Here is a 24,385-nt window from a genome sequence, read left to right as displayed (position 1 = left end):
TTACTGTGGTGACTTGGTAACTCCTAAGCCCTGGTCCTGCAAGGTGCTGCATACAGGGAGAATTATGGCTTAGGACCACAAGCTCTGAGAAACGCTTTGCAAGTGTGGAGGCTCTCACTGAAGTCCATGCAAGGATTTGCCTGGTGGAGATTTCACGGGGTTTGGGGTATAAGGGTCATGACTGTTCTCTTGTACATCTCGGTGAGAATGACTGTGGGAGCTGCAGATCAGAAGCTGTAGTTTGCCTGATAGGTGTTTGGTCCTGCAATAGTGCTTAGAGGTTGGTGTGATATGAGGGCTCAAGAGAAGTCCTCTATTGGTTGTCCTGGTAGAGACGGTCTTCTCTTGCAATGGAAACCTCTTCTGTATTGGTTTCTGCTAGGCCTGAATGTCTTTTCCATCACCTAGAAAGAAAAATTTACTGTAACCTCAAAGAAAAAATGGCCAGTTAGGTGAAATCACAGAATTTGAGAGTAGCCAAGAGGGCTGAGCCTAGGCTTTGAAAAACAGTTACCACAAACAAAACAGTGGTGGATTAACTCTTTTCCTCATAATCAGCACTAGTCCCAGCCCTTTGGTTATAAGTTGTGTATGTACAGAATAATTGTGTGATATACGGTCTTCCTGGAGAATTCTTACTGCTAGGATAGGTGTGCGTTAGTGGCTCTACTAGATGGGGACCCTTGGTGGCATCTTTTGGAACAAGCATTAGCCTGAGCACAGATAGCAGAGCCTGTGCAGTGATTGAAGTGCAGCGGCAGAGGAATGGTCTTACAGGGACAAGGCTTGGAGACTGAGTGAGTTCGCCATTTTGTAAGATGGCAGTAGTGGAGAAAAGCAGCAAAAAAATCTAGATAAAATTACGGTGGGATTTTCAACCTCTCTGCTGGGTTTGAATGACTTCTTCTGACATAGATGTGCGATACCTGCTATTTTTAAGTCTTCTAAGTCACCAGCTCACATATTTTTGGACCATTAGACAGCTGTGAACCCTCAACTTTCTTGCAGAGTTCAATTTAAGTCCAACAGTAGTGTTTAAACCAGTGGCCTCCTAAAGCTTATGAAGTTCGCTGGACCAGCGCACCTTTCTCTGTGTCCTTCCTCAGGATCTGTGCCTTGGGAACTGCCTGAGGTGGCTTAGAAATTTTGAGCCCGAAGATGTAAAGTTTCAGAACAAAAATCTTGTCACACTAAATAATGAATCACGGGAGTCTTTAAACATGAAAATAAATGCAGATAATAAGCAGGTATCTTCTCAGGGAGTTGTAAGCATGCTCAGTAAGTCCCGAGCGCTTTTCTTTGATCTTGCAACTCTAAAATAGATGTATAACAATAGGTAGATTGAAAAAACCTCCCCGCCGTATGTTTCACCCCATGGCACATGCTGCCCTAGCAGCAGGGATGAGGAAACAAAGATGGGACAGATGTTAATCTGGTTGTGCAGCACGCTGTGGGATGCGTTCGGATATCAAGGCGAGGAGCTCAGAAGGAAGGGACTGCAGAAGAGATCGCGCTTTTAAGTATAACCAGAAGGAAAACAGGAACAAATCGGAGATTGCTGAGTCCAATCCTCTCCTAGAAAGGTGCACAAAGGCTGCGTACAGGTTTGTCGAGACGGAACAACAGGGCTAGCTAGACGGTTTTGTGCACGTCTCTTCCGGAGGCTGCAGCCTGGGAGTTGCATTCTCCTGCAGCAGAAGTCTCATCGCTGGAGCTCCGCCACCCAGCGCTCCCCACCTTCCTTTTTGCCACGTTGCCCAGTTAAATTATTCTGTGGGAGCCAGCTCGGTAGGGCTAAATTACTGTGACAGTTGTACCATAGCAACTGTACCTGTCTGCGGCCGGGAAGCTGTTGAAAAATAATCGTTATTTGGGGGGGGGGGGACGCAGGGAGGCAAAGGGAGGCTGTGGGTCCTTCCACGAGCACCGCAAAAGCTGTGCGGACCAAGGAAGGGAAATACCCCCTCTAACCCCAGCCTTAAAGCAAATCTCTTTAAGGAATTGAATCTTTTGCACAACGTTAAACCGTACAAAGTAGGATTAAACAAAACCAAATTAGGAAACCAAACCTGATTCTAGCACCTGTTTAAAGATGAGTTAAGTGGAGGGATATTAAAATTTTCAAACCTGCCACTATGCTGGTGATGAAGGATTTAAAAATAATAATTACTTTTTTTTTTTCTTTTTGCTTGGTTTTCAGAATTGGTTTCTTTCTGTTTAGCATGCAGCCTAATTGCATAATTACACGATAGACTGGAGTAGAATTTAGTGCGTGTAATACCAGTTACAAAGAAGAGCCCTAATTATGTATATCTTCTCAGGTAAATAATACATCAGGGGCATGGAGTGGCCTAATTACTGTTCTGAAAACCTGCCTAATGACTAATTTACTTGGAATTTCAGAAAGCTTTTGATAAGGTCCCTTATAAGCAACTGTTAAGGAAAATAAATCGAGAAGGGGTAAAATGTTTTGCTGCATTTTTAACAAGCGGTTTAAGCAGTGAGAAATGGGCACTGAATTCCTGTCCTGTCTCTTGGGGAGGGGGAAAGTCCTGTGGTTACATGTTGGTCTGGGGCCAAGGCAGTCGCAGTTCTGATCCTGCTTTACCACGAGCTCCAAGGGAAGCTGCTGCCGAATGAGCCTTCTCCGGAAAAATGGGACTTAACGCCTCTTTAGCATGAGCGGGTAAATTCGTAACGCCCTGGAAGCAGCACATCTATGTCCGTATAGTCTGCGGCATTGGGAACATTCACAGTGTTGGGTTTCTAAACATCTTTTGAAGATCTGGGCCAAAATTCAGGAGTAATGCAGAAGGAGCTAAACTGTGCTTAGTTTTCACCACCCCACCCAAAAGGGGCTCAGAGATTGGAAAACAAGGGCAATCTAAAGGATGGACCAGCTTTTCCAGAGGCTGAGACCAAGCAGGCCCCGGGCTGTTGCCATGCTGATCTTGCGAGCTCCCTGTGTGTCCTGGAGCCGTGACCAGCGTGCCGTGCTCGGGCACTGTGTTACGTGGAGCTTAGAGCTGCCTTTAATCCGGAGAGCGTGGGAAGGCATATCAGAAAGGCACAGCGATGAAACTTAAATCAACAACGAAAACAAATGAGTCAACTGGTGGTCCCAAGCGAGAAGAGAGCGGGGAGCTGACAAGGAGAGGGAAGGCAGGAGACATCAACTCATTAGCAGGAGCACTAAGAGGAAGAGGATTTGAAGTGACATCCAGAAAACAGGGATGAGATCCAAAGACTTGCAGCCGGAAGAGGGGGAGAGAGGAGAGTCCTGGCAAAACCTGCGACAGTGGTATCCTGAACCAGCGGGACGGTGGGGATGGGGATGAAGGAAGAAGGATGGGTTTGGCTGGAAGTGTCGAATGGGAGAGGGGAGCGTTCCCGGGCGGCAGGCTCTGGGTGCTGCGAGGCAGCGAAGCAAGCGTGGGATGAGGGAGACGTGACCAGCAAGGCTGAGCAGAGGCAGATGTGCTGAGCCACCACAGGGCTGAAGAGGGGAATTTGGAAGTGTGGCACTGGGACAGGGATGGAGAGGCAGGAGCGTGGCGCTGCAGACTCCTCTTCCACCACACATCACCCCGGCCACTGTCATTCTGTCGGGTTGATTTTTTGCATGTATTTGTTGGCAAAGTGTCATTTTATTTTGCCACCTGAAGGCAGGTCTGACTGGCTAGTGCCGCCTGCCTCTTCCCCAAATTCACACAAATTTTAAAAATTTGTAAGCCCCTCCACTACGCATAGCACAAAGAATCACCCTCATTGCTGTGTCTTGGGCTCTGCTTCAAGCACCGCTCTGCCCTGCTGCCTCTCGACATCTCCCTGGTCCGGGGAGCCCTTCGGAGCGCTGTTTACTCCTTCCCAGGGTGTTTGGGAAGCAGGTGGGAAGAGACTGTGTGAAAGCAGTCTTGGGTTTCGGCAGCTCTGGCTGCCTTCCAACCACTGCCCCCTCCCTCTGCTATCTCACAGGTTTGCTTTGGGTCTGTTTTTTTTTTCTCTTGGAGAAACTGCAGAAGCATGTTTCCGACCGGAGGAGCCAAAGCGAGGGAGTGGGTGTTTGCAGAAGGGAGGGAGAGGGGGAATTAGCATGAAAGGGTCCTCTGCCGAGCCGTGGAGAGGGAGCCACGGCAGAGATAAAGTGAGAGGGTCCTTTGTGCCTCGCCGGCGACATGCTAATTGGCTTTTCCTTCCTAGCAAACTTTGCAAATGATGCTCTTTAAGTCCTCGGCAAGATAAACAGTTGCTGTGGCAGGTGTGCCGAAAGCGCCGTCTGGATGTAATTAGACATGTTCGCGAGAGAGCACCCGGAGAAGTCGAACGGTGCCATTCGTTCTGGGCACGTCCCGGAGGGCTCCTTGCGTTCCTTCCCTCCCCTGCCGCCGGCGATGCTGCTTTTGGAAATCATTGGTCGCTTTCAGCCAAATTTGGGTGGGGGGAAGGTGGAAATCTGGCTGGTGTTAATTTGGAAATAGAGCCTGAGAAAAGGGGAAAGATGCTGTTTGTGCCACAGTGACAGAAAGGTGAAAAATTCCCCTGTACAAACCATCACAGAATCTCCATGTAGGAGCAGGAGGAGAGGAATGGGCCTGCTGGAAACCAGATGTCCTCTTCTACAGGTCCCACAGCGCAGTGTGTTTTTCTCTCATACCTTTCTCTGGCCTTCATTTCCTCGTCTAAGGAGAGGGGAGAGATCCCACTGGCCGACCTCCCCGCAAAGCACGGCCGTGCTCACGCCACGGGGTCATCCCAAGCTGCTCTTCGGTTGCAGAGGCTCCTTCAGCCAGCCCCTTCCACGCCGTGCCAGACTCCCTGGGTGGCTTCTCTTTCTTGCAGAGCCAAATCACCCTCTTAGACAACTTCCACTTTTTCTGCTGCTTTTGCAGTGGGTCTGTTATTTTGTCTCTTGCACTGAAGACGCTCACATTCATGTTGCACCTTGTTTTTTAATCCCAAATCCCTCTGCTGCCTTCACAGGTTGATTGAAGCCTTGCATGACTGCATGACGTTGGTAAGCAGCAGCTGCAGCTTTGCAGGCAGCGAGCTTGAAAAATGGGAAAGATGTGGCTTTTGCAAGGTCACCAGCACATGGGAAGCTGAGCCTGAAATGGAGCCCGGGAGTCCTCGTTTCACTCCCCAGCGTCACTGCAAGGCAGTCAGCTCCCCGGGAGCCTCTGCAGTCGCTCAAGGGCTGCAGTGTCTCTTGGTGTTTGGTCCTGCCTGGCTGTCACCGCTGACGTTGGCACCGATCCCAGAGAACCTTGTGGCTTGAAACAACCATTCCTGATTTTTGTGGTCTCTTTGCATAGGTCTGAGTTAAATGGTGCTCCGTATTTAAAGCCCTGTTTTAGAGAGAAATCTGTGTCCTCGGGAAACGTGGTGTTTCTTTGAGACCCGTGACGCATTCCCCCCTTGCTTCACTGTGCTGTTACTGGCCTGTCAAGCAGTTTTTACAAGCTTCCAGGGAATGAGTTACCTGTGCTTTTGGGGCAATACAAAGGTATGTACAATGTAGGGCAAGATCGTGCCATCATGGGAAGGCAGCTGGCTCTGCTGTTACCCAGTAGCATAGCAAAGGGGCAGGTGCGAAATACTTGTATGCAGATGAAAATCCTGGAGGCGTTTTGAACTTCCATGATATCATGTGAGGTGAGGATATGGGCTCGAATAACTCTGAAATCTTGTCACGGTGAGAGCTGATGAAACTCCTAACCCAGGTAGATAGTGCCGCTTCATTTGCGTGACATAGGAAAGGTGCCCCACCGCATCCATGAGCACAACCCAAGCAGCAGCTTGCACCAGGATATGCTTAGTGCTAAAAGGGTGAATCCTGGTGAACTGCTGTTGCTGCTTTGTGCAGAGCCAGTGGCTGACCTTGGGCATGTCCCATCCGCGCTGGCTGTGTTGTGCTTTACTTGACACATGTGACCACAGCAGGCAGCAGCAGGCGAATCTGATCTCAGGCTTGCTACATCCTACTACAGAAGTTCCTGTGAAAAGTGGGACCTGTTTCCTTAGCGTCCACATCTCGCCCACAAGGCTGGTCTCAGTAAGGGGCTTGTGTCACTTTGACAGGCAGCTCTGTCTGGAGTGGAAAGTTGCCGTTCTCCCAGCAGCGTTCTCAGCCAGCGCTGGAAGTGAAGATCGGGTATTTACTAAGGCAAAACCCAGTTTTGCTGCAGTGCTGGATCAAGAGGCCTCCAAACAAAGACGAGGGTTGTGGGCAGAGGGGAGAGGAAGCCTGAAAGACTGAAAGTCTGTGTAGTAAAGAGCAAGGAGTGCACATGCCTTTGTACCGCTTGGTTTTCATAGGGGCTTTGAGGGCCAGGAGGTGGTTTGATTGTCCAGCGCGTCTCCAGCAGGACTGTCCAGTGCAGACAGAGCAGTAGGTGAGGAGCTCCTGCAGGAACTGAAGGACCAGGATTTTAGGTTGGCTCGAGGTGGGGACAGGGCAGGCAAGGACCTGCTTTTCAGGATTGCTTCAGCTGTGCAGCCCGTGTGCTGGGGAACAGCCAGGGCGCCTGGGCAGCTGCGAAGTCCCTCCAGCCCTCATCTTTCCCCGTTTCTCTGCCGGAGGTGGAAGCAGCAGCAGTAATGCACTTGCTTTGGCGTGTCGGGAGGCTTTACTCCTTCAGTGCCCACCTGCGCATTCATTTGGTAATTTTCAGAGGTTAGCGAGGAGACATTATTGATGATGATGATGATGATAATGGTAATAGGGGAGATAGGTGGCCGATTAATTCCTGAACTCTCTAACAGGATTTAAGCTAACAAGAGAGGAAGGCTTTTTTTTTTTCTCTCTCTCTCTCCTTTCCCTTCCTCCTTTCAGATGTTTCCTGTGCTGGGGATAACAACACCAAGGAGTGTTAAATTGGCTCTGAATGTCCACCCCTGGCTGTCCACATTCTTGTAACGATTTCATTAGCTTGAATTATCCACGTTATTTTCTTGTAATGGGATTAGCCGTCCTGGAGTCAGCTGAAGTCCTGGAGCGGGAGGCGGGGAGGGACCTTCCGCTGGGTATTTCATTAACTCTCTCATGCAGGGGGTGGAACTGACCATGACTCAGCCCAGGGGCAAAACCATTTGGCAGGGTCCTGCATTCCTAAAGGAGGAAGAAAGAAAAAAGGGCCATTATTTTTTTTTTCCCCCTATAATCAGCAAATCGGTGCAGAAGCAGAGACTGTCAGAGAAGTAATTTGTTGGGGGAGGGAAGGTCCTATTTGGGGGCGATAGAAAAAAAAAATTAAGACTACCATTGCAAAGCAATTGAATAAATTGTGCTGGGTTGAAACGCGGCTCAGGCCTGCTGCTGGAGAAGGTGTGCAGCGTGGGAACGGCAGGGAAGGACTTGTCTCTTTTGGACGCTGTGCTCCCCGTCCAGCACTGCTGCTGGTGAACGGTTAGATGGTGGGCTTTCAAGTGACGGAGCACAGAGCAGAGCCCACATCCCAGTCTGCCTGGCTTTCTTGCTTGAGCTCCCTCCTAGAGCTGCCATCAGTCACAAAGGGAAGGTCTAGGCAGCGACGGGGCTCTGGGGATGGTAGGGCAGCCTTTATAAATCAGCAGGAAAGGAGCAGGGAGAGAAGATGGTGGCAGCAAGAGCAACCCCTGAGAAGGTTGGAGAGCTATGTGCTAGAGGTTTTCATGACTAGGATTCAATGTGATTGTTGTTGTTTTTTTTCTCAAAGGGAGATAAACCAGGGAAGGTTTAGGACTGTTCCATGAAGTGGGACATCTGTGTATATTTGGAGCCACATAAGGACTCTGTTTGTTTGTTTTGCACAAAGACCTAGCACAAAGGTCTTCTGTTCTGGGAGTGGACAACACTTGGTCTTTTCAACCATTTGCATGGTTTGGAGATGTCAGTTGTGTTCCTCCCTATGGAGCTTTGCAGCCAGAGTCTTTGATCAGTTTGTAGCTAAGGACATATCAAGATTAAGCAGAGTGAAGGCAACTTTGTGTTTGCAACTTGAAAATAATGATTCAGTTTCAGCATTTTATCATCATAATGGTCTGAACTGCACAAGCGTCTGATACAGTCTTCGGTGATACTGCTGTAGTACCAAAGACACTATAGGCACTTGGCTAAGAGGAGAAAAGGCCTGTCACAAAGCTTGCAGTTTAAATACTCCTATTTCAGACAGAGAATGGTATGGAAGAGGGTTAAGAACAGGTAGAGCAGTGATGGTCAGAAGATATCTGACTGAGGTCTTTTGCTCAGCAAGTGTTTGGCTGGTTTCCTTGTGGGCGTCTGCGACTTTGGATCTTCAGGAGTTTGGAGTGAAAAGCGGTACAGGTAGGTCTAGAAGGGTTTGTCCCTGTTTCGTAGCAGTACTAGATTCCTGTGTTCGGTAGATAGAAGAGACTTTCCAGCTGGGTTAGTGTTCAGCCTGATCTATAGGTGTCTGTCATGTAAGAAACTGCGGAGTGGTAAAACATGATTAAGTAGGTGGTTGCTTCTGACTGGGGCTGCAGAGGCAGTGCGGTGGGAGACCAGATCTGGGCGTCAGGAGGGTCGGCGAGGGTAGGAGGAGGCTTGGAGGCAAGGGGCAGAAATGCAGATAAAACATGATGGGAAAAGAAGAGTTCTTTAAAAAAGAGCTGATGGAGTCAGTGGCAGACGGCGGTGCTGGCAGTTGTGTGCCTGGCAGTACCGAGGTGGGAACCCGGAGGAGTTTTGGTGGTGCTGTTAGCAGAACGGTGGAGGAAGCTGAGGGAGTGGCGCTGGCGGAGGAAGGGGGTTTCTAGACAAAACTCGCATTCCTGTACTTCTCCATGCTTCTGCTTCCTTCAGGTTCTTCGTCATGTCGAGTGAGGAGGCACAAACAGCTTCTAGTAAACAGTTAGGCAAAGCCAAATGAGCAGTGTGTTGTCTACCAAGCTAGACTGTGCTCTGTTTAACAGCAATATAATGTCCTATAATTAGCAGGCAAAGGACTTGCCTCCCAGCTGGCCCGTGCCGGAAGGATATAATTACAATCCCAAGGAGTGATGTTCCTCTGACCTGCAGCCAGCTCTCAGGTTATGTCTTGCAGCATGGAGGAGAAATCTACTTCTCCTCCCTCTGCTTAGCCAGTGAAGTGAGAGGATATCTGCAGAACCACAGGAAGAGTTGACAAAGCAGCAGGGAGATTGTCAATACGCAGGAATGGCATGTGGGCAGTGCTCCAGCCCCCGTGGCAGCGATGAGTGCCGGTGGTGAGGAGGGTAACTCTTAGGCTCTCGCAGTCCCTCCTGGCTTCTCCGGGCCGATCCTCCAGAGCCGGCTGGAACATCTGTGTTTCTGTTGAGTTCTGGGATCAGTAACTTGTCGAGGAAGGGTTGTGACTGTGTTGATATATATCCCCGTTGATAGTTGCTCAGCCAGGGCCAATACAAGTCTTCACTGGTTTCCCCTTTCCCTTTGTAAAGGTGGATCAGCATGAAAAAAAGGTTCTGGTTTAGGAAATACTTTGCTCCAGTATTTGGTCAGGGCTGTCATCCCTATCAGCCAGTGGGGTGAAAACATGCCAAGCCTGGGACAGCAAGTTCAGGCTTGAGCCTGGATTTTGCCAGCCTGGCTGGCAAGCTGCCTGCGGTGCGCAGGGAATATAGGCAGCCTAAGGCTGGGAAAACTGAATCCTCCAAACTCCTCCCATGCTTCTACCTGGGCTCTGCTTTCCACCCTAACCCCGCTTTTGCTGGCTTCCATTTCACTGCACTTCCAGTGAGCTAATTCTCTCTCCCGGGGTAGCAGCTTTCGTTGAAGCTGAGGAGTGAAATCGCTGTGATTGCAGAGAACTGCCATTCAGACACCATTTTTCCAGAACACGCAGGCAGGAGCAGAGAGGTGGTGAACCAGCTGAGCGCACTGCAGGTTGCTGGGTGGTTTGCAAACCCGCTGCCTCCGCGGCAAAGTTCTTGCTGTTTGCTTTTGCCTTCTGAACTGCCTGTGCTAATCATGAGCAGCTCCGTGTGGAAGTCATTTACATAAAACATTGTGCATTTGTTTTTGCCGCACACCTTGGCTCCAGGAGCGAGTGAGAGAGCGCTGGTTACAGATGAATTCACAGAGCAGCCCGGTGCAATGTGCCACTAAGAGCTGCGGGAGTGTTCTGCCAGCAATCCAGCCCCGGGCTGGGTATGTGGGTCTGGCAGGGGCAGGATTCACCCGAAGGGAGGTTGCAATCTTATGCAAAGTTAAGCTGGGCTAACTGCAAGCAAGTTGGTATCTCAAGAAGGAAAAGACTTTGCTCCTGTGACCTCCAAGTCCTTCAGCACTTGGGCTGTAGCTAAGCCCTGGCCCTGATGCACAGAGGACCGTGGAGCACTTGGAGAATGTGTTGATGCAGGTGGGTACAAATCCAAGCTGCTGTGCCTGGGCTGAGCTGTCTGGATCGATGCCAGTTTGGGTCTGGAAGCTGTGTAACCATGTTAGCTGCACGTTGGGCACGGCGCCGTGTTGACGTGGCTGCACTCCTTTCGCCCTGGAAGGGCTCTGCCTCGTATCCAGCAAGCGCAGCGTGCCAGTGACGCTTACGCCCATCTGTCTCCATCCAGGCGTGCAAACAGACGCAGACATCTTCATCGTAGCGCTGGAGTTTCACTGCGCACCAGGCCAATGACACTGGAGTCGCTGACTTCAACTTTCTGCTCCAGACCGACAGCAAAACCTCAGCCAGGACACTCTTATGTCCTTGGAACTCGGTTTCTCCTTAGCACCAAGACCTTGGAGCTCAGGTCCTGGTTGCGAGTATCCCGGTTCAGAAAGGGTCTGTGGCCACTGGGTATTCACGCTCCCGTGCTAATGCCACAGATTTCCTTGCAAGCCACCGCGCAGAGGGAGGGGAGCCAGCGTGGCACGGCACTGTGCTCTGCGTGAGCCGCTCCGACAGCGGGGTGTGATGCCAGCGCTTTCTGATCTCCATCCAATTTGCCACCGAGAGAGGAGAGAGACATCAGTCTCCGAGAGGAAAGCCCCACTCCTGGGGTGGGCGCTGCGTTTTCACACTTGTGCTGGCACGCCAGAGGATTTGCATACATCAGAGCTGCCTGTGCTGCAAGGGGAAGGAGGTGGCAGATATAACAGCTCCCAGTTGCTGGGAGCCCACCCACCCCCCCAGCCATCCCCGGCTCTAGGGAAGCACATGTTTTAAAGCAGCTCAACTGGAACTTATAGACGAGCTGCAGTCTAGCTGTTCACATATTGGCCTGTGTAAAAACTGCTTTCCTCCCTCCTATTGTCTTGCTTGGATTTTGCCTGGGTGCTAGACCGCATCCCTTCCCCTTCCCCTGTCCCCACATCCCGTGCGTTTTGCCTTTGGCAGCTGTGGCATCACCCGGTGCGCGGCCATCCCGGAGCTCGACGGCTGCGCCCGTGGCATCGATGCAGCCAGCATGGGAGCGAATGTGGTGGCGCCTGGCTTCCCTGCGCACGACAAACCTGCGCTGCAGGAGGTAATTGGGTTCCCTCTACCTCGGCCCCCCTCCTCCCAAATCTGGAGGAAATAATTGGAAAAAAGAAGTGTGAGTCTCTGCCTTGTGCTGGAGAGGAGAACATTAAAGGCCCACTCTCTCCACTTCATTCACAGCTCCTTGGATGGTAATTGCTGTGTTGTGGTTTCTAATTAGCGCCACAGTGGGAGGGAGGGTGTTTTACTCCTCAGCCCCCGTGGGGTCAGCTCTGTCTCTGAGCAGTGGCTGTTGTGCCCCTCTGTTTTCCCTGCCCTCCCTCTCTGCCTGCTCCCTGTTGAAAGTTGCGCTGCGGTTTCCTCTGATGGTTGCGTCTCTCCGGGAGCTCTTGGTGGGTACCGCTGTTCTTGGGCTCATGCCTGTCCCCCACCCTTCATCCCGCAACGTGTGCCTTCAAACACATGATGCCTCTTGGCCACTTCTGGTCTGGTTTGGGTCCGGATCAGGGCTGCCATGCTCTCTGCACTGTCTTTGCTTGGGCATGTCTCCAGCGCGGAGTGGCAGTGGGTTCTCAGAGTGGCCCCCAAGGTGTGTGGTGCCCTGCCGTGTCTTTGGTCCTCGTTCTTCCAGCCACGGGAACAGGGAATGGCAGGGCTAGATGCACTGCAGCCCTTGGCTGGTGGTCGCAGTGTGGCAGCAGGTCAGACCAAGCTTCAGTCCTGAGCCTGTCTCCACCTTATAATGTAGATGTAAGCAGTGTGTGGCATGGAGCTCCCCTGTGATGCCCGAGGCACCCAGAAGGGAATGAAATCTGTCCCTCCCTGAGGAGGGCTACAGCCTGCTTCTGATTGCTCTCATGCCTTTTGAGCAAATCAGGATTTTTTTTTTTTTAAAGAGCTTTATAAAAGCCATCATAGAAGATCCACAGGGGTTAACAGACATTGTGGTGATTTATCAGAGCCATGGGAGGGTGTTGGTCAGGCAGGGTGTTGGGTGAACGTGTCTGTCCATTGGGGACAGTGTGAGGTGACGTGGCACATATCCAGCAGCCACCTAACTCTCGGGCTGCTCTGGGGAAAGAGCAATCTCGTGGCTGTGGCTGACGTTCTTCTCCCATCTCTGCCCCCGCTCATGTGCGTGGCCGCGATTTCCCCTCTGGTGCCCCAACCATCTGTGGCTGCCGAACTGCTCAGTGTCGCTGAGGTGTCTTTGTAGAGTCGTCCCATTTGTGCCTCTATTTGCCCACTGTGTGAACTGGGTCTTGGTGTCATGTTAAAGGGAGATGACGTTGTAGTGCCTACCAGAGCCAGGTGTTTTCTCATAAATCCCCTGCGGTGCTGCAAGTGCCTTGGTCGATATTCTGTTCCTCGTCAGGCAACGGCCATGGCACAGTTCGTGTTTTCCGTGGTGTGACAGGTCAGAGCAAGGCCTTCCCTGCCGATGCCACCCACTGTCCGTCTTTTCTAGTTAGGTATTAGTCTCTTTGGGACAAGAACTCTCATTATCTGTCCCTTTAACTCAGTTAGCTCATCCAAGATGCTACAAAGCTGCAGCAAATGACAAAGCCCTTTGCAGAGCTACCGTGTCCGCTGTCATCTGCAGCCACCTTGCAGGAGGATCCTTCAGCTGCGGGAAGCCATGCAGCGTTCCTGCCGCTCCCGCAGCCAAGCATCCCTGCTTCCCAAGGCTGCTCCGGCTCCACCATTTGATTTTGTTTGTTTGTTTGCATAGCGTCATCTTGAAGGGGGCAGGAGGGAGGGAAGGAGAGGGAGGAAGGCTCCGAGGAGGAGACGTGCGGATTCATTTTGAGGCTTCATAATGGTACATTTACACACCACGTTGCCTAAGAAAATTGGGTAGATGAATGCCTGGTCATGCTGCCAGTGCACCAGGTTAACTCCCAGGATTTAGCTTATATCATTTCACGAGAGCATTTATGGCCTTTACTGTGTTTATTCCCGGGTGCTCCTTGGCACTGCTGCATCCCAGGCTGCTTTTGTGTATGTGCGTGTGTGTGCAGATTTTCAAATAAAATAACACATCTACTCAGACCCGGTCTACATTAAATATTTATTGCCTGCAGTTTGTGCATATGTGTTTGATAGATGGCCATAAGGGGAGGGGAGGAGAAAAGGAAGCTAGAGCTTGGATGCAGAGAAAACCTCTCCTTTGTCTGGGAATTTCTCCAAGGGGTTGTATCTGAGAGGGCTTGCGGAGGGGTGGGCTGGGCCGTATGAGTTGTGAGCCCTCTCGCAAGCTGAGCTCTCCCTCAGGCTCTGTTTTCAAGTTTTATGGACGAGGTCCAGCTTGATGGGCTGGCCACGTGCTTTAGTGTTCAAGTGACAAGTTCGTTCTGAGAGGACATGCACGTTGTGACGAGGCGTCCCAAAGGCATAGCCTGCCTTTTCACTGCGCCGTGTCCAGCACCTGACGCTGCCAGCCCTAATGCACGCCCTTCGGCTAAATGAGAACCCCCTTCATTTCCCTGTTCCTGCCTTTCTGTGTTGTTGGCAATCAAAAAATTGTCTGAAACGTTGTTGGATCTGGAGGTTGTTTCCTCCGGAGCAAGCGCGGGTCTGGGGTCTGACAGATTCAGCTGTTCCCCTTTATACGCTCAGCAAACTTAAATACAAGCAGTTTTATTCTAGCAAGTGACAGAGGCTAGCTTCCTGGCTACAGAGTGAGAAATGCAGTTACCAAAGGAAAGGGGAAAAGTGAGGAAACCCAGCCTGAAAAATCATAGCCAGCATCAGCAGAGCAGGGCGATCATACCTTTGTGAACACGGCACGTAGACCAGGCCCCCGGGGACCGAGGGAGCTGCTGGGGAAAGAGCCTGCTCGCAGAGCGATATTCAGGCGCTGGCTCGCATCAATGCCCGGTGCACTGCGGCATGGATCTTCAAAGGTGAAGACAAGTCGCTTTTAATTACCGTCAGGAGCACCCCTGCCTAGCGTTAACGTCGTGCTACAGGAGATGCTTTTTGCCCAGCCAGAACGGGGTATGGGCCTGCAGGTTGGGTCCTAGGTTTCTGCAGGTTTCTTAGGAGAGGGGAATTACAACAGTTAAAATGGAGAAGGTTTCTGCTGTGTTGAGGTTTGTAACCAGAAAGGATGGCCCTTGAAATCCAAGCTGAGTTTTTGTCTGCTTTGGACACGCGGCTCACAGGAAAGCAGAGCGGCCACAGTTCTCTATGCCAAGAAGCCAGAGACATGTATCCATAATGGATAGCGCTGTGGTTTGTGATAAAAAGCTGGTCCTTTCTTTGATCTCAAGATGCCTTTGCTTTTTGCTCTCTCTTTGATTCACAGCGCCTTTGGAGAGCTGAAGACTGTCCGGCTACCCAAGAAGATGGCAGGAACGGGATCTCACCGCGGCTTTGGCTTTGTGGATTTCCTCACCAAGCAGGATGCCAAGGTGAGACTTAAATCTGCTGAGTTGTCTTCCCCCCGGCTCCTTTCCAGGCTGGTCTCAGACTAGGAGGTGAGGAAGTGAGATGGGAGGCTCTGTCGCATTGAGGGATTAGCCTAGATGTGGGCAGTCTTTTTAGTCCTCATCAAAGATCTAGTGAGGCTAAAACCCCCCTGTAGGCAACTGCTGAAGGCTATTTCTCTCCTTGTCTACATTTGGATTTGCAGCCCACGGGAGATTCGGCCAGTGAAGGTTGGGGTATTGGCAAATTGCCACCTGAGGTAAAACTAAAACTTAGGATCGTTCTCTAGTTCTGTCTGGTCAACCTGCTTTTCATCTGTAACTGTGAAAAAAGAGGGGGAAAAGCTGTTTGGGCAGCCAGGTTCCTTGCTGTGCCTTGCTTTGAGGGCTGCAAGCTGCTGTCTTTGGGAGAAAGAGCTCACAGAAATGATACTAACCATCTAGCTATCAAACCAGTTGGATCTCCACACACCTGCACACCTGTACCCACACACGAACTTTTGTCACTCGAGGAGCTGTCCCTCGAGGCCGTTGGGGACAGCTGGCTCTGGGATATCTGGGCTTCAGGGACCACTAGATGAATGCTCTTGGTCCCACTGACACTGGGTAAATCGGAGGTAGCTGACTCAAAGGGAAAAAACCGCTCCTTTTAAAGTGCTTTCTGAATACCTTGCAGAAAAACATCCTGGAGACCTGAACAATGTTGCTTTAGAAAGAGCAGTCGTGTCCTAGGCAAAGAGTACACAGTGAAAGAGCAGGGTAGAACCAGTATTTCCAAACACCCAGCCTTCAATATTGCTATAAAGGAGGATTTAGTCCTGGAGGGTTTGGGTGAGGCCTTGGTGAGGCTTTTTTTTACCGGCACAGGGTTTCTTCTGGGAGGCAGGGGAAATTCATTAAAAAGATGGGCAGCGTTTCCAGCGGGTGGATAGGGCAGTACTCAGCAGAAACTGCAAACTGGGCCACAGCGGGCAAAAGTTGTTTAGTGTGACTAATATAACGGCTGAAAAACCTCCTGAAGTAGAAGAACAGGGAATTGTTTTTCAGGTTTGTCAGAAGCAAGGTGACAAGCAGGAAGGAAATGCTTTTGGCCCAATGCGACAAATCAGGAACCCTGAGTACATGTCCCACCTCCACCACTGACTTGGTCTGGGGACAGTTTGGGACACTGAGTGGCCATTTCCTGATTTTTCAGCTGTACGAGGCCAGTGTTCATCTGTTCCTCCTTGTGCTCGGAGACCCCTCTGGGAACAACGTTTCCCTCTGGAGTTTTTTCAAATGTTGAGCATAACAGAAGAGCAGTAGCTGTGAATTGGTGAAGGATGGGGAAGCAGAGGGAAGGACTGTGTCCGATTTGCCTTGTTAAAGCACCAGGGTATTCCACAGCCATGTTAAAGAAGGAATAGGGCTACATCTAAATACAGAATAAGAGGTATGTGACTTTTTGCATGTTGACTACCTAGTGAGTCCCCAAAGTGCTACTGTCACTTGGTGATGCTATCTCAGCACCCTGTGATGGAGTCACAGGCTGGGGTAATTGGAAGCATATGTGGGTGGGTGGCAGAAAAGCCCGGTTCCTAAACACAGGAACAAAGATCAGGTTCTGTAATGCAGTCATTTTCTTGGACCGAAGAGAGGGGATAAATGCCTTGACAGAATCGAAGGAACTGCTGTGCTACTTTGGACAAGGATGCTTTCTCAGAATGGCTGTTTAAAGGCGATATGGAAAATGTCCACAGCAGGCAGCTGTGCCAAGGGAAACTCCCTTCTGAGCACCAAGAGCTGAGCCAAGGGACTCCTGAAACCTGCTGGTCAAAAGTACATTTTGCTTTAACCAAGAAAAGGTCAAAACCTTATTGTTGCAGTATCGTGATATTTTTGCAATCCACATGCACTTTATGTTGGAAAATATTTCATAGTGTTTTAAGCCATGATAGACTGCAGTTCAAAATGTCCCACCCTTTCTCAGTTTTCTTACATGGTTAAGTGCTATATTTCCAGAAGAGATAAGGAGATTGTAGCCTGTCTGTATTCTGCTTTTACCCTTTGCCAGAAGGATGAACCGGGCATAGTCGGTCTCATGCACTTGGCAGAAGAGGGCCTTGAGCAGCTGTTTCCCATTGCCGGAGTATTCCCACAGCTGGAGCAGTGCTGGTTTCAGCCCTGCCACTGACTCCTGGGATTTGCTCCGTATCTGGAAGTGGAACAGTTGTAGGTACGAGCCAAGGGATGATATCGCTGACGTAAAGGAACCAAATAGCTCTGCTGACTTACAGAGACTCCAAATTTTCAAGACGCTGAGCGGAGGGGAAGGAGAGAGGAGGAGGGAATAAGCGTAGCCTGTGTTTATGTTTTTAGACAGGATTCATTGATTGGAGATCACAAGGGACTATTAGATCATCTGTTCCAGTCTGACCTCCCATATAACACAGTGCATAGAGTTTCTTTGTTAGTCCTGTATTGATCGTAATTCAAACTTCCTTCAGCTTAATATTCGTCCTCCCCACCTGGGCTGGCTCGTTCGGCAGTGTACGGTGGAGTGAATCCTCTTGAATGTGGTTCCCTTCCCCTGCTTTGCACGTTTTGCATGTGGCTCTTTGCTAAAATTGAGCCTCTGGTCAAATTTACTCTAACTTCTGGTTCATGCCAGAGTTGTTCTTTCAGGCTTTGTTCTTGGTGTTTTTCTTGGAAACTGAATCTTTTCCTGAGGAAGCTTGTAAATATTTAACAGAAAGGTTTATATGGGAGTCTAATTTGTTCTTTATTGTTTGTTATATGTTGTATATGTATGCTTGTTGTGGTATTGTACAATATTCTCAATGCCTGTCTCCTGTCCCTCTTCAGTCACTTATGAACCTGTTGGCTAATTTCGGCTGCACTGGACAAACAGAGATCTCAAAGATGGGAGGTTCTTCTGTATTTGGTGAAAATGGGCAGCCAGACAGGAGAGAGAGGTTCTGGTAGGGCCCTTGTTCAGGGAACTGCAAGTAAGTGCACCTTTTCTGCTAGAGAGTGGGCCTCCCCAGCTCCAGCACTCAGGGTACGAGAGGTTTAAACATCCTCATCACAGCAAGAGATGGAGAGACAAATGTCAGAGCAGCCTGGTTAATGCTGGAAAGTTTTGCAGTGCTGCAGGATGGCCTTTAACGGCTCTGTGCAGCATGCTGGTGGTATGGAGCCAGCAAGCCCCATCCTCTAAGTGTTGACGTTGCCTCTGCTGGCGCTCTTTTCCTCGGAGCTCTTCCCATGCATTCTGCCCTGACCACCCCTTCCAAGGCCTTCATTCCCCAGACCGGGAAGCAGTTTGCAAAGGAGCGGATGCGCTGCCCGCAGGAGGCAAGCATGCAGCGAGTGAGTCACCCTGTGAAAGATCATTTGCTGGGTTTTTCTTCCCTGCAGCAAAGCAGCTTTCTTCCTTCTGTTTTTCTTTTTCTTTTTTTTTGCCATCGTCTTTTTGAGGGATTTAATTGTCTCACAAGTGGCACATCAAGTACTCTCCATTGGCTGTCTGGAAAAGGATGCGCTGTGGATTGATGAATAGGATTCTGAATATTGTAAACACAGGCATAATTGGCTTAGAGTTTATTGCTAAGTGAAATGAGAGAGAAGGGGAGCAGGCCGAGAGACCTCTGAGCTGAATAGCTGTGGACTATCAATGATGTTTTTGCTCAGAGTGGTAATTTGGAAATAGCATATAAATGTCTTACAAAACATGATGTTTTTGTAATAGGATGGTTACGGTGCCTTTGTTGGGCATTTGAAGCCTGTGGCCTTCCATGTTTGTCTTTTTTCCTGGGCAGTTGTGGCTTCTGTGGGAGCGTGCACAGAGATTTTTCCAAAGCTAGGACAGAGATGTGGGGCTCCCCTTTGGAAATCCCTGGTGTTGGGCCTGGAAGACCTGTCTTGTAGGTCTGGATTTTGTTCCCTTGGCTTCACTGATGCACCACAGCCAGCTCAAGGAGAGCCTGAAAGGTGCTGTTGTGAGAGGGGTGAACACCTGAACTGCGCTCATTAGGCGGCAAGTAAGATGCCACCACAACTTGGTTGTGTGCCTGCAGGGGAGGTAACCTTCAGGCAGGGCAGGGGATGCTGCAGGGCACCCTGCTCGACTGTCAGAGCCCCGAATCCCATACCTGTCTTGTCCACAGTAAGGTCTGAGGCAGGGGTTATCTCTTGGTTTGTTGGAATTACTTCCCTGTGTGATGGATGGTGATGAACTGAAGGGGTTTCGCTGCCATTAAATGCGATTAGCAGCCTTCTCTCTTGTATGTTGTGAGCATCCTTTTAGCTGACTACAGCACACATGTATGTGCTGAGACAGAAAATGGGGAGAAAACCACGTCAAAGAAAGCAAGGGCAGGGACAAAGTTTCCAAAAGGAGCCAGGACAGCTCGAGGGCTATAACCCATTCACTGTGCCATTACATGGGATACCATCCATCCACCCATCATGCCTCTCCTCCAACCCCTAGCACCTCTCCTACCTCCTTCTTTCCAATACCTTGGCTTCATAATATTCACAAAAAGGGCTTGCATGCACTGATCAAGCCTTTGATTTGAAATCTCCAAAGAGGGATGACCACTGGCTGGGACTCTATGGAGTTTGGGGGGAAGAGAAGGGCAACTTCGATTTGCTGGAAATAACAAATTAACTCTGGTTAAGGAAGCATTAACTACGTGGTGTGTTTCCTGAAGCTCCCAGTGCAGAGTTGTTGTGGGATTGTTTTTATTTTTAAACTATTAACTGCAAGTAGAGTTTCCACTGTTCTCCCCTGTTGATATAAAAATACATCTGGTCTCCAAATAGAAATTGCCCATTCGGGAAAGACAGTCAACCCTTTAAAAAACACACGCATGGAAGAAAAAAACATCCTTGTGTGCAGCTGGCATTGCAGAGAACATCCTCAGTTGTGACTTTCTTTTGAGAGGTGGAAATTTATCAGTCTCCTAATGTTGTTGACCCTTTGTCCCTCTAATGACTCTGGCCCTGAGGCTCTTCAGCTTGAGCATTTAATAGGGCGAGGGGGAATCTATAGGCAGAGCAGTGCTGTCCTCGAAATGAATACAGCGTTTGGGGATGGTGAGCCATAGCACTCGGGGGAGATGAGTGCAATGGTCCAGTCTCTTGATCTCTGACTTTGCAAAGCCCCAGTATTGCAGACTCTGCTCCAGCAGTGTCTGCCTTGTCCCTGCAGCCCAGTCTTCAGGTATGTTTATCAGCCATCCCTTAATTTTGGAATTCCCTTCCTGGATCTCTAAAATGGCTTTCACACTATTGTTCCAGCCTCTCTCCTTCTTCCCTCTGCTTTTCCCGTGCTCCTTTTGCCTCGCAAGCAACTGCCAGGGCTCTAAGCCTGCCCAAGCCCTAGCCACCAGCAATTTAAAGTGCTGCTTTACATCATTCCAGTTCAGTAGCTCAGTTCCCAAAAGGATGTTTTGCGCATGTGCCTGCAACATTTCCTGGCTCTGATTTAGATGTAGCTGGCTGGGTTTCTTTAGCCTGTCACACACGCGCACACAGACACACACACAGACACACAGAGAAAAAGATGCCTCCTAATAAGTGCCCTGTGAGTCGCTGCTATAGATGAACAATATCGCCAAGCTCGGTAACAAAGGACGAGTATCTGAAGGGGCAGTTTGCATCGCCGCAGAAAACTGAGGCTAGTCTGTTCGTAGCACGTGCGGAGCCTCTCTGCCGCAGCCGGCCAGCTCTCCCAAAGCCCCACTGTCGGTTTAGGATTGTCAGGAGCACTTAGCTCACGAGGAATTTCTGCCATATCGAGCAGGAATTAAGCTTGAACCAAGCTCTGCAAAATCATACTCGTGAGGGCTCAGAAGCAAAGTTTTTTTAAGCATGCTCACGTCCCGTTTTCCAGGAAGACCAGGCCATGATTTTCATGCAAACCTTAAAGCATTTAGAAAGCAAGGGAGACCTGGGCGGAGGTTGGACAGGGCACCTGAGCTTTTCAGGTTACCTTCTGGTGGGTATATTACCAAATGCAGCAGCTGCAATGGGATCTTTTTTCAACGGTTAAGGATAGCAAGACCTTGTGGTGAAGGTCCCGCTTTTTTAAAGGCATGTAATGATGCAAAGCTGTAATAAAGAGGTCTCTTCCAGTGAATCTGTCTCCTGTATGAACAGACAGCCACAACTCTGTCTATCAGTACTTGAGATATAACTAAATAAGCATCTGGTGATTTGACAGTTTGGTCTTCAGAGGAGGTATCCTGGGGAAAAAGACACTCAGGCAGAGGGTTGGGACCCTGAGAATATACAGCGCTTCCAGCCCCACTTTCTTTGGAAAGTAGTCTACCTTTGCTTGTTTCATATTTCTCATGTAATTAAATACATTTTCCCCTACCTAATCTTTTATTTGGAACAGCAACAGTGGCCAGTTTCCTCTTCTCGCTGGAAGATTTCCAGTGATGTGGATATAGGGGGATAATCTTTTTCACCTTCATCGCTTTGTCAATCGGTTGTCTTTTAAATCGTGGATGTATTTTTTTTTTCTCTGTGAAAAATTCCTAATTCTTCACCAAGCAATGAACATGTAAGTTTTAGTTTTGGGCCCTTTTCCAAAGGAAATGATGTGTTAGATGATTTTTTTTTTTTTTTTAATCTGAAACACCCAGCTTCTCTTCTGCTGCCCAACCTGGGAAGCCTCTGGAAGATGGGACCATGGAGGCTACTGGTCCCAGCATGCCTTTACTACATGGTCTGGAACAGTGGGTGAGATGGCCAGCGTGCCGGGACTGTCCATGTGGCGCATCCCAGCCTCCCAAACTTAGTGTCTTCCTGGGTGTGAAGCCACTTGTTTTGGGGTTGTGTTAGGCTGGGAAAGACCCATATGACCAGGCTGCTGGGAGATCTGTCTCCCAGCAGCTTTCTTCCATGCTGCACAACTTCATGGCAGCATCTGGCTTCTCTCTTGTCTGTGACCTCTTCCCAGGCTCCTCGCGAACCCACACCACATCCTGGATGGGGCTGGCTGGCTGCACGAGGGGGCTCCGGATGAGGCCCGGGGGCAATCCTGCAAAGATGAGGGCGTGAGGAAGGAGGTGACAGAGCAAACTGCTCGGAGCATGACAGCCCATGAGGTTGTCCTAAGCACAGCACTTTGCACCAGTGGTGGTGGTCACCAGCAGATGCTTTTTAGGGATATTTGGTGTGACCTGTCCCCCCGCAGGGACCTGCTGCAAGGGCAAAACAAGGTTGCCATGGCCTTACCTGGTTCATTCCTGGCTGTTCCCGTCCTCCAGCCTTTCTCTTCCTCGTGCTGCAGGAAGTGAGAAATTAAAAAGTATAAATTAGCGAATGAGACCCAGCGATGAGAGCGGCAGTTTGTTTGCCAGGCTTTGGAAATGGCTCTTTGTGCCAATGTAAACAGCCATCACAACTCCCTACTGCCACCTCCCCCCGAGTGTTTGTTTAAGCCAACACATTGCTCTGCTAATTGGATACCATTCCAAGTGAAAATAGGCCTTTAAAACAACAGCAGCAGCAAATAAAAACAGCTGTAGCTGCGAAAGCACCGGTGAGGCTGCCGCCTTTCGGAAGGGAAGACACCCCCGAAAATGAGGCACGCGGCCTCGCGTGGTTCGGGGGAGTCTGGCGAGGCGGCGAACGCGCAACGATGGGATATAGCAGTAAATCAGTGAGAGCTGCAGAGAAGGTGGAGCTGGTGTTGCTCTTTCCTCTTTCTCGTAACGAATGAGAATGATCTGAGTGAAAGAGAATCGGACCGAGGGGGACATGCAGGGTGTGGAAAGCTAGTCGCTGGAAATGCGTTGTTTGGGGTTTTATAAATCTCTGGAACTCGGTGCCGTGAGATGGCACGACAGCCAAAGCTTTCTGTGGGATAAAGACATATCCTACAGCCTTTTGCTTGGTAGCACAAAGCAGCCGTTAGCTGAGCTGGACTAGTAGGCAGTGCGATGAACAGGATCCTGTTGGCAAGTGCGTTGCTAATTACCCGGCCCTGGAAATTCTTGTGCCTTCATCGGAGCAGCTGGGCACAAAAGCCACCACACAGGACTCCAGATACGCCAGCGCGGCAGTTCGGGCAGAGCCCTGGCTGCCTGGGAGCCGCGGTGGCCAGCCAAAGCCCCTTGCGAGAGCAGCGAGCGTGCCCGGAGCCGCGCCGTTTCGGGGCAACCTCGGTAATTCAGAACTCCTGCGTGGCAAAGCACTTGGAGGAGAATCCTGGACTTTTTCATTACGATTTTGGGCTTTTTGCAGAGAAGCTTTTTTCTTTCAAAATTGACCTAGATTTTAAAAGGCGTTCAACCCACATCCAAAAAGCAGGCAGTAGAGCTGATTAACTCCACATGTTTTCTTTTGTTGTCAACAACACATTTGGATCGACTGAAAGGGCGCTCGTGTTGTCCGTGCCGTCTGCCCGCCGCGTTGGCCGGCTGACGTGCCTCCACAGGATGAACTGCGTGGCTCTGCCAGTCTTACCTTCACGTTGGTGCCCCTTTAGGGGCTTCCACATGTGATGGCCTTTCCCTGTTGGAGAGAGGGGTCTGCTCTAGTCTCCACGTTTGTGTGTGCTGCTGTATCTGATCCACACATGCTCCTTTCCAGACCTTATGAACCTATTTAATCTCAGTCTTAGTTGAGGTTTTTAAAAGAGAATTTTGGACTCCTTTTCTGTATCCCTGTGCCTAGCCATGTATTGGATTGCTGTGAAGCGCTTTGTGAGCCCCTGGGGATGAGTGGTTCTGAAAAAATGTTTGACTTAGGTGTTTGTGTATTTGCATTATGGGCTCAATCCTGCACGATCCTGGATTCCCTTGAAAGTCTGTGGGAACTGACGACAAAGTAAATCTGCCCTGGATCCAGTCAGTGTTTTGTGAATGCATCTGTTGGTTAGCTGAAGATACAGAAAGCTTTCTGAGTTAATGCACTAACCAACATGCTTGTATTCAACGTTAGCAGAGGTTATAGTCATACGGATGTTCTTAAGCAGTATCTGATAATCAGGATACATCCTGATTTCTATAACACATGAAACCACTGGAGGCGAAAAACGAAGGAGATTCCAGCGTGGGCTTCTGGCCTTTCCTGTGTCTGCTCCCGTCATGGGCAGATCACCAAAAGGGTGGCGAGAGAAAGACAGCTTTCCCTGGAGAGGTTGGGGTTCTGGAAAGGTGTTGCCCCGGCTGATGCCTTGCAAAGCACCGCTGAGCAGAAAGCAGCCTCTCAGCCCCCATTTGTGTTGTACCTGACTGTGCCAGCACAGAGCTGGTCCCAAATGCAGCAGACAGTTGGATCTTTCTTCCATCCTTCAAGGACGTCTGCCAAGGTGGGTGGGGGGCGAGTCGTGAGGTTGCTCTACCCATGCTCACCCAGCGCTGCAGCACTTGCCCACGAGGCGAGTGAAGGCTTTGCATGCAGACCTGCTGCAGTTTAGCCATGGTAGCTAGCACTGCACCAAGTCTAGTCAGCCTTTCCAAGTTGGGGCTTTCCTGGCTCAGGCATGGTCCCAGGCTAATGCAAGGTTGCATCCAAATTTTGTGCTGGATTTCAACCTGCTCCCTGGTGAGGGACAGC

At 50.1% G+C, this 24,385-nt stretch overlaps 1 protein-coding gene across 3 annotated transcripts in view; it reads left to right on the top strand.

Moving 5' to 3' along the window:
- RBM19 (RNA binding motif protein 19) overlaps positions 1–24,385 on the top strand; it is a 91,655-nt gene that overhangs the window by 40,111 nt on the left and 27,159 nt on the right. For all 3 annotated transcript variants that reach the window (XM_026119205.2, XM_026119204.2, XM_064522312.1), the window contains exon 22: positions 14,707–14,812. In XM_026119205.2, the coding sequence (XP_025974990.2) occupies positions 14,707–14,812 (106 nt within the window). The remainder of the gene's footprint in view (positions 1–14,706; positions 14,813–24,385) is intronic.

Source organism: Dromaius novaehollandiae, chromosome 17 (assembly GCF_036370855.1).
Source record: "Dromaius novaehollandiae isolate bDroNov1 chromosome 17, bDroNov1.hap1, whole genome shotgun sequence".
Taxonomy (NCBI): domain Eukaryota; kingdom Metazoa; phylum Chordata; class Aves; order Casuariiformes; family Dromaiidae; genus Dromaius; species Dromaius novaehollandiae.
Note: the sequence above shows the minus strand (reverse complement) of the source record. Positions and strands in the feature narration are given on the sequence as shown.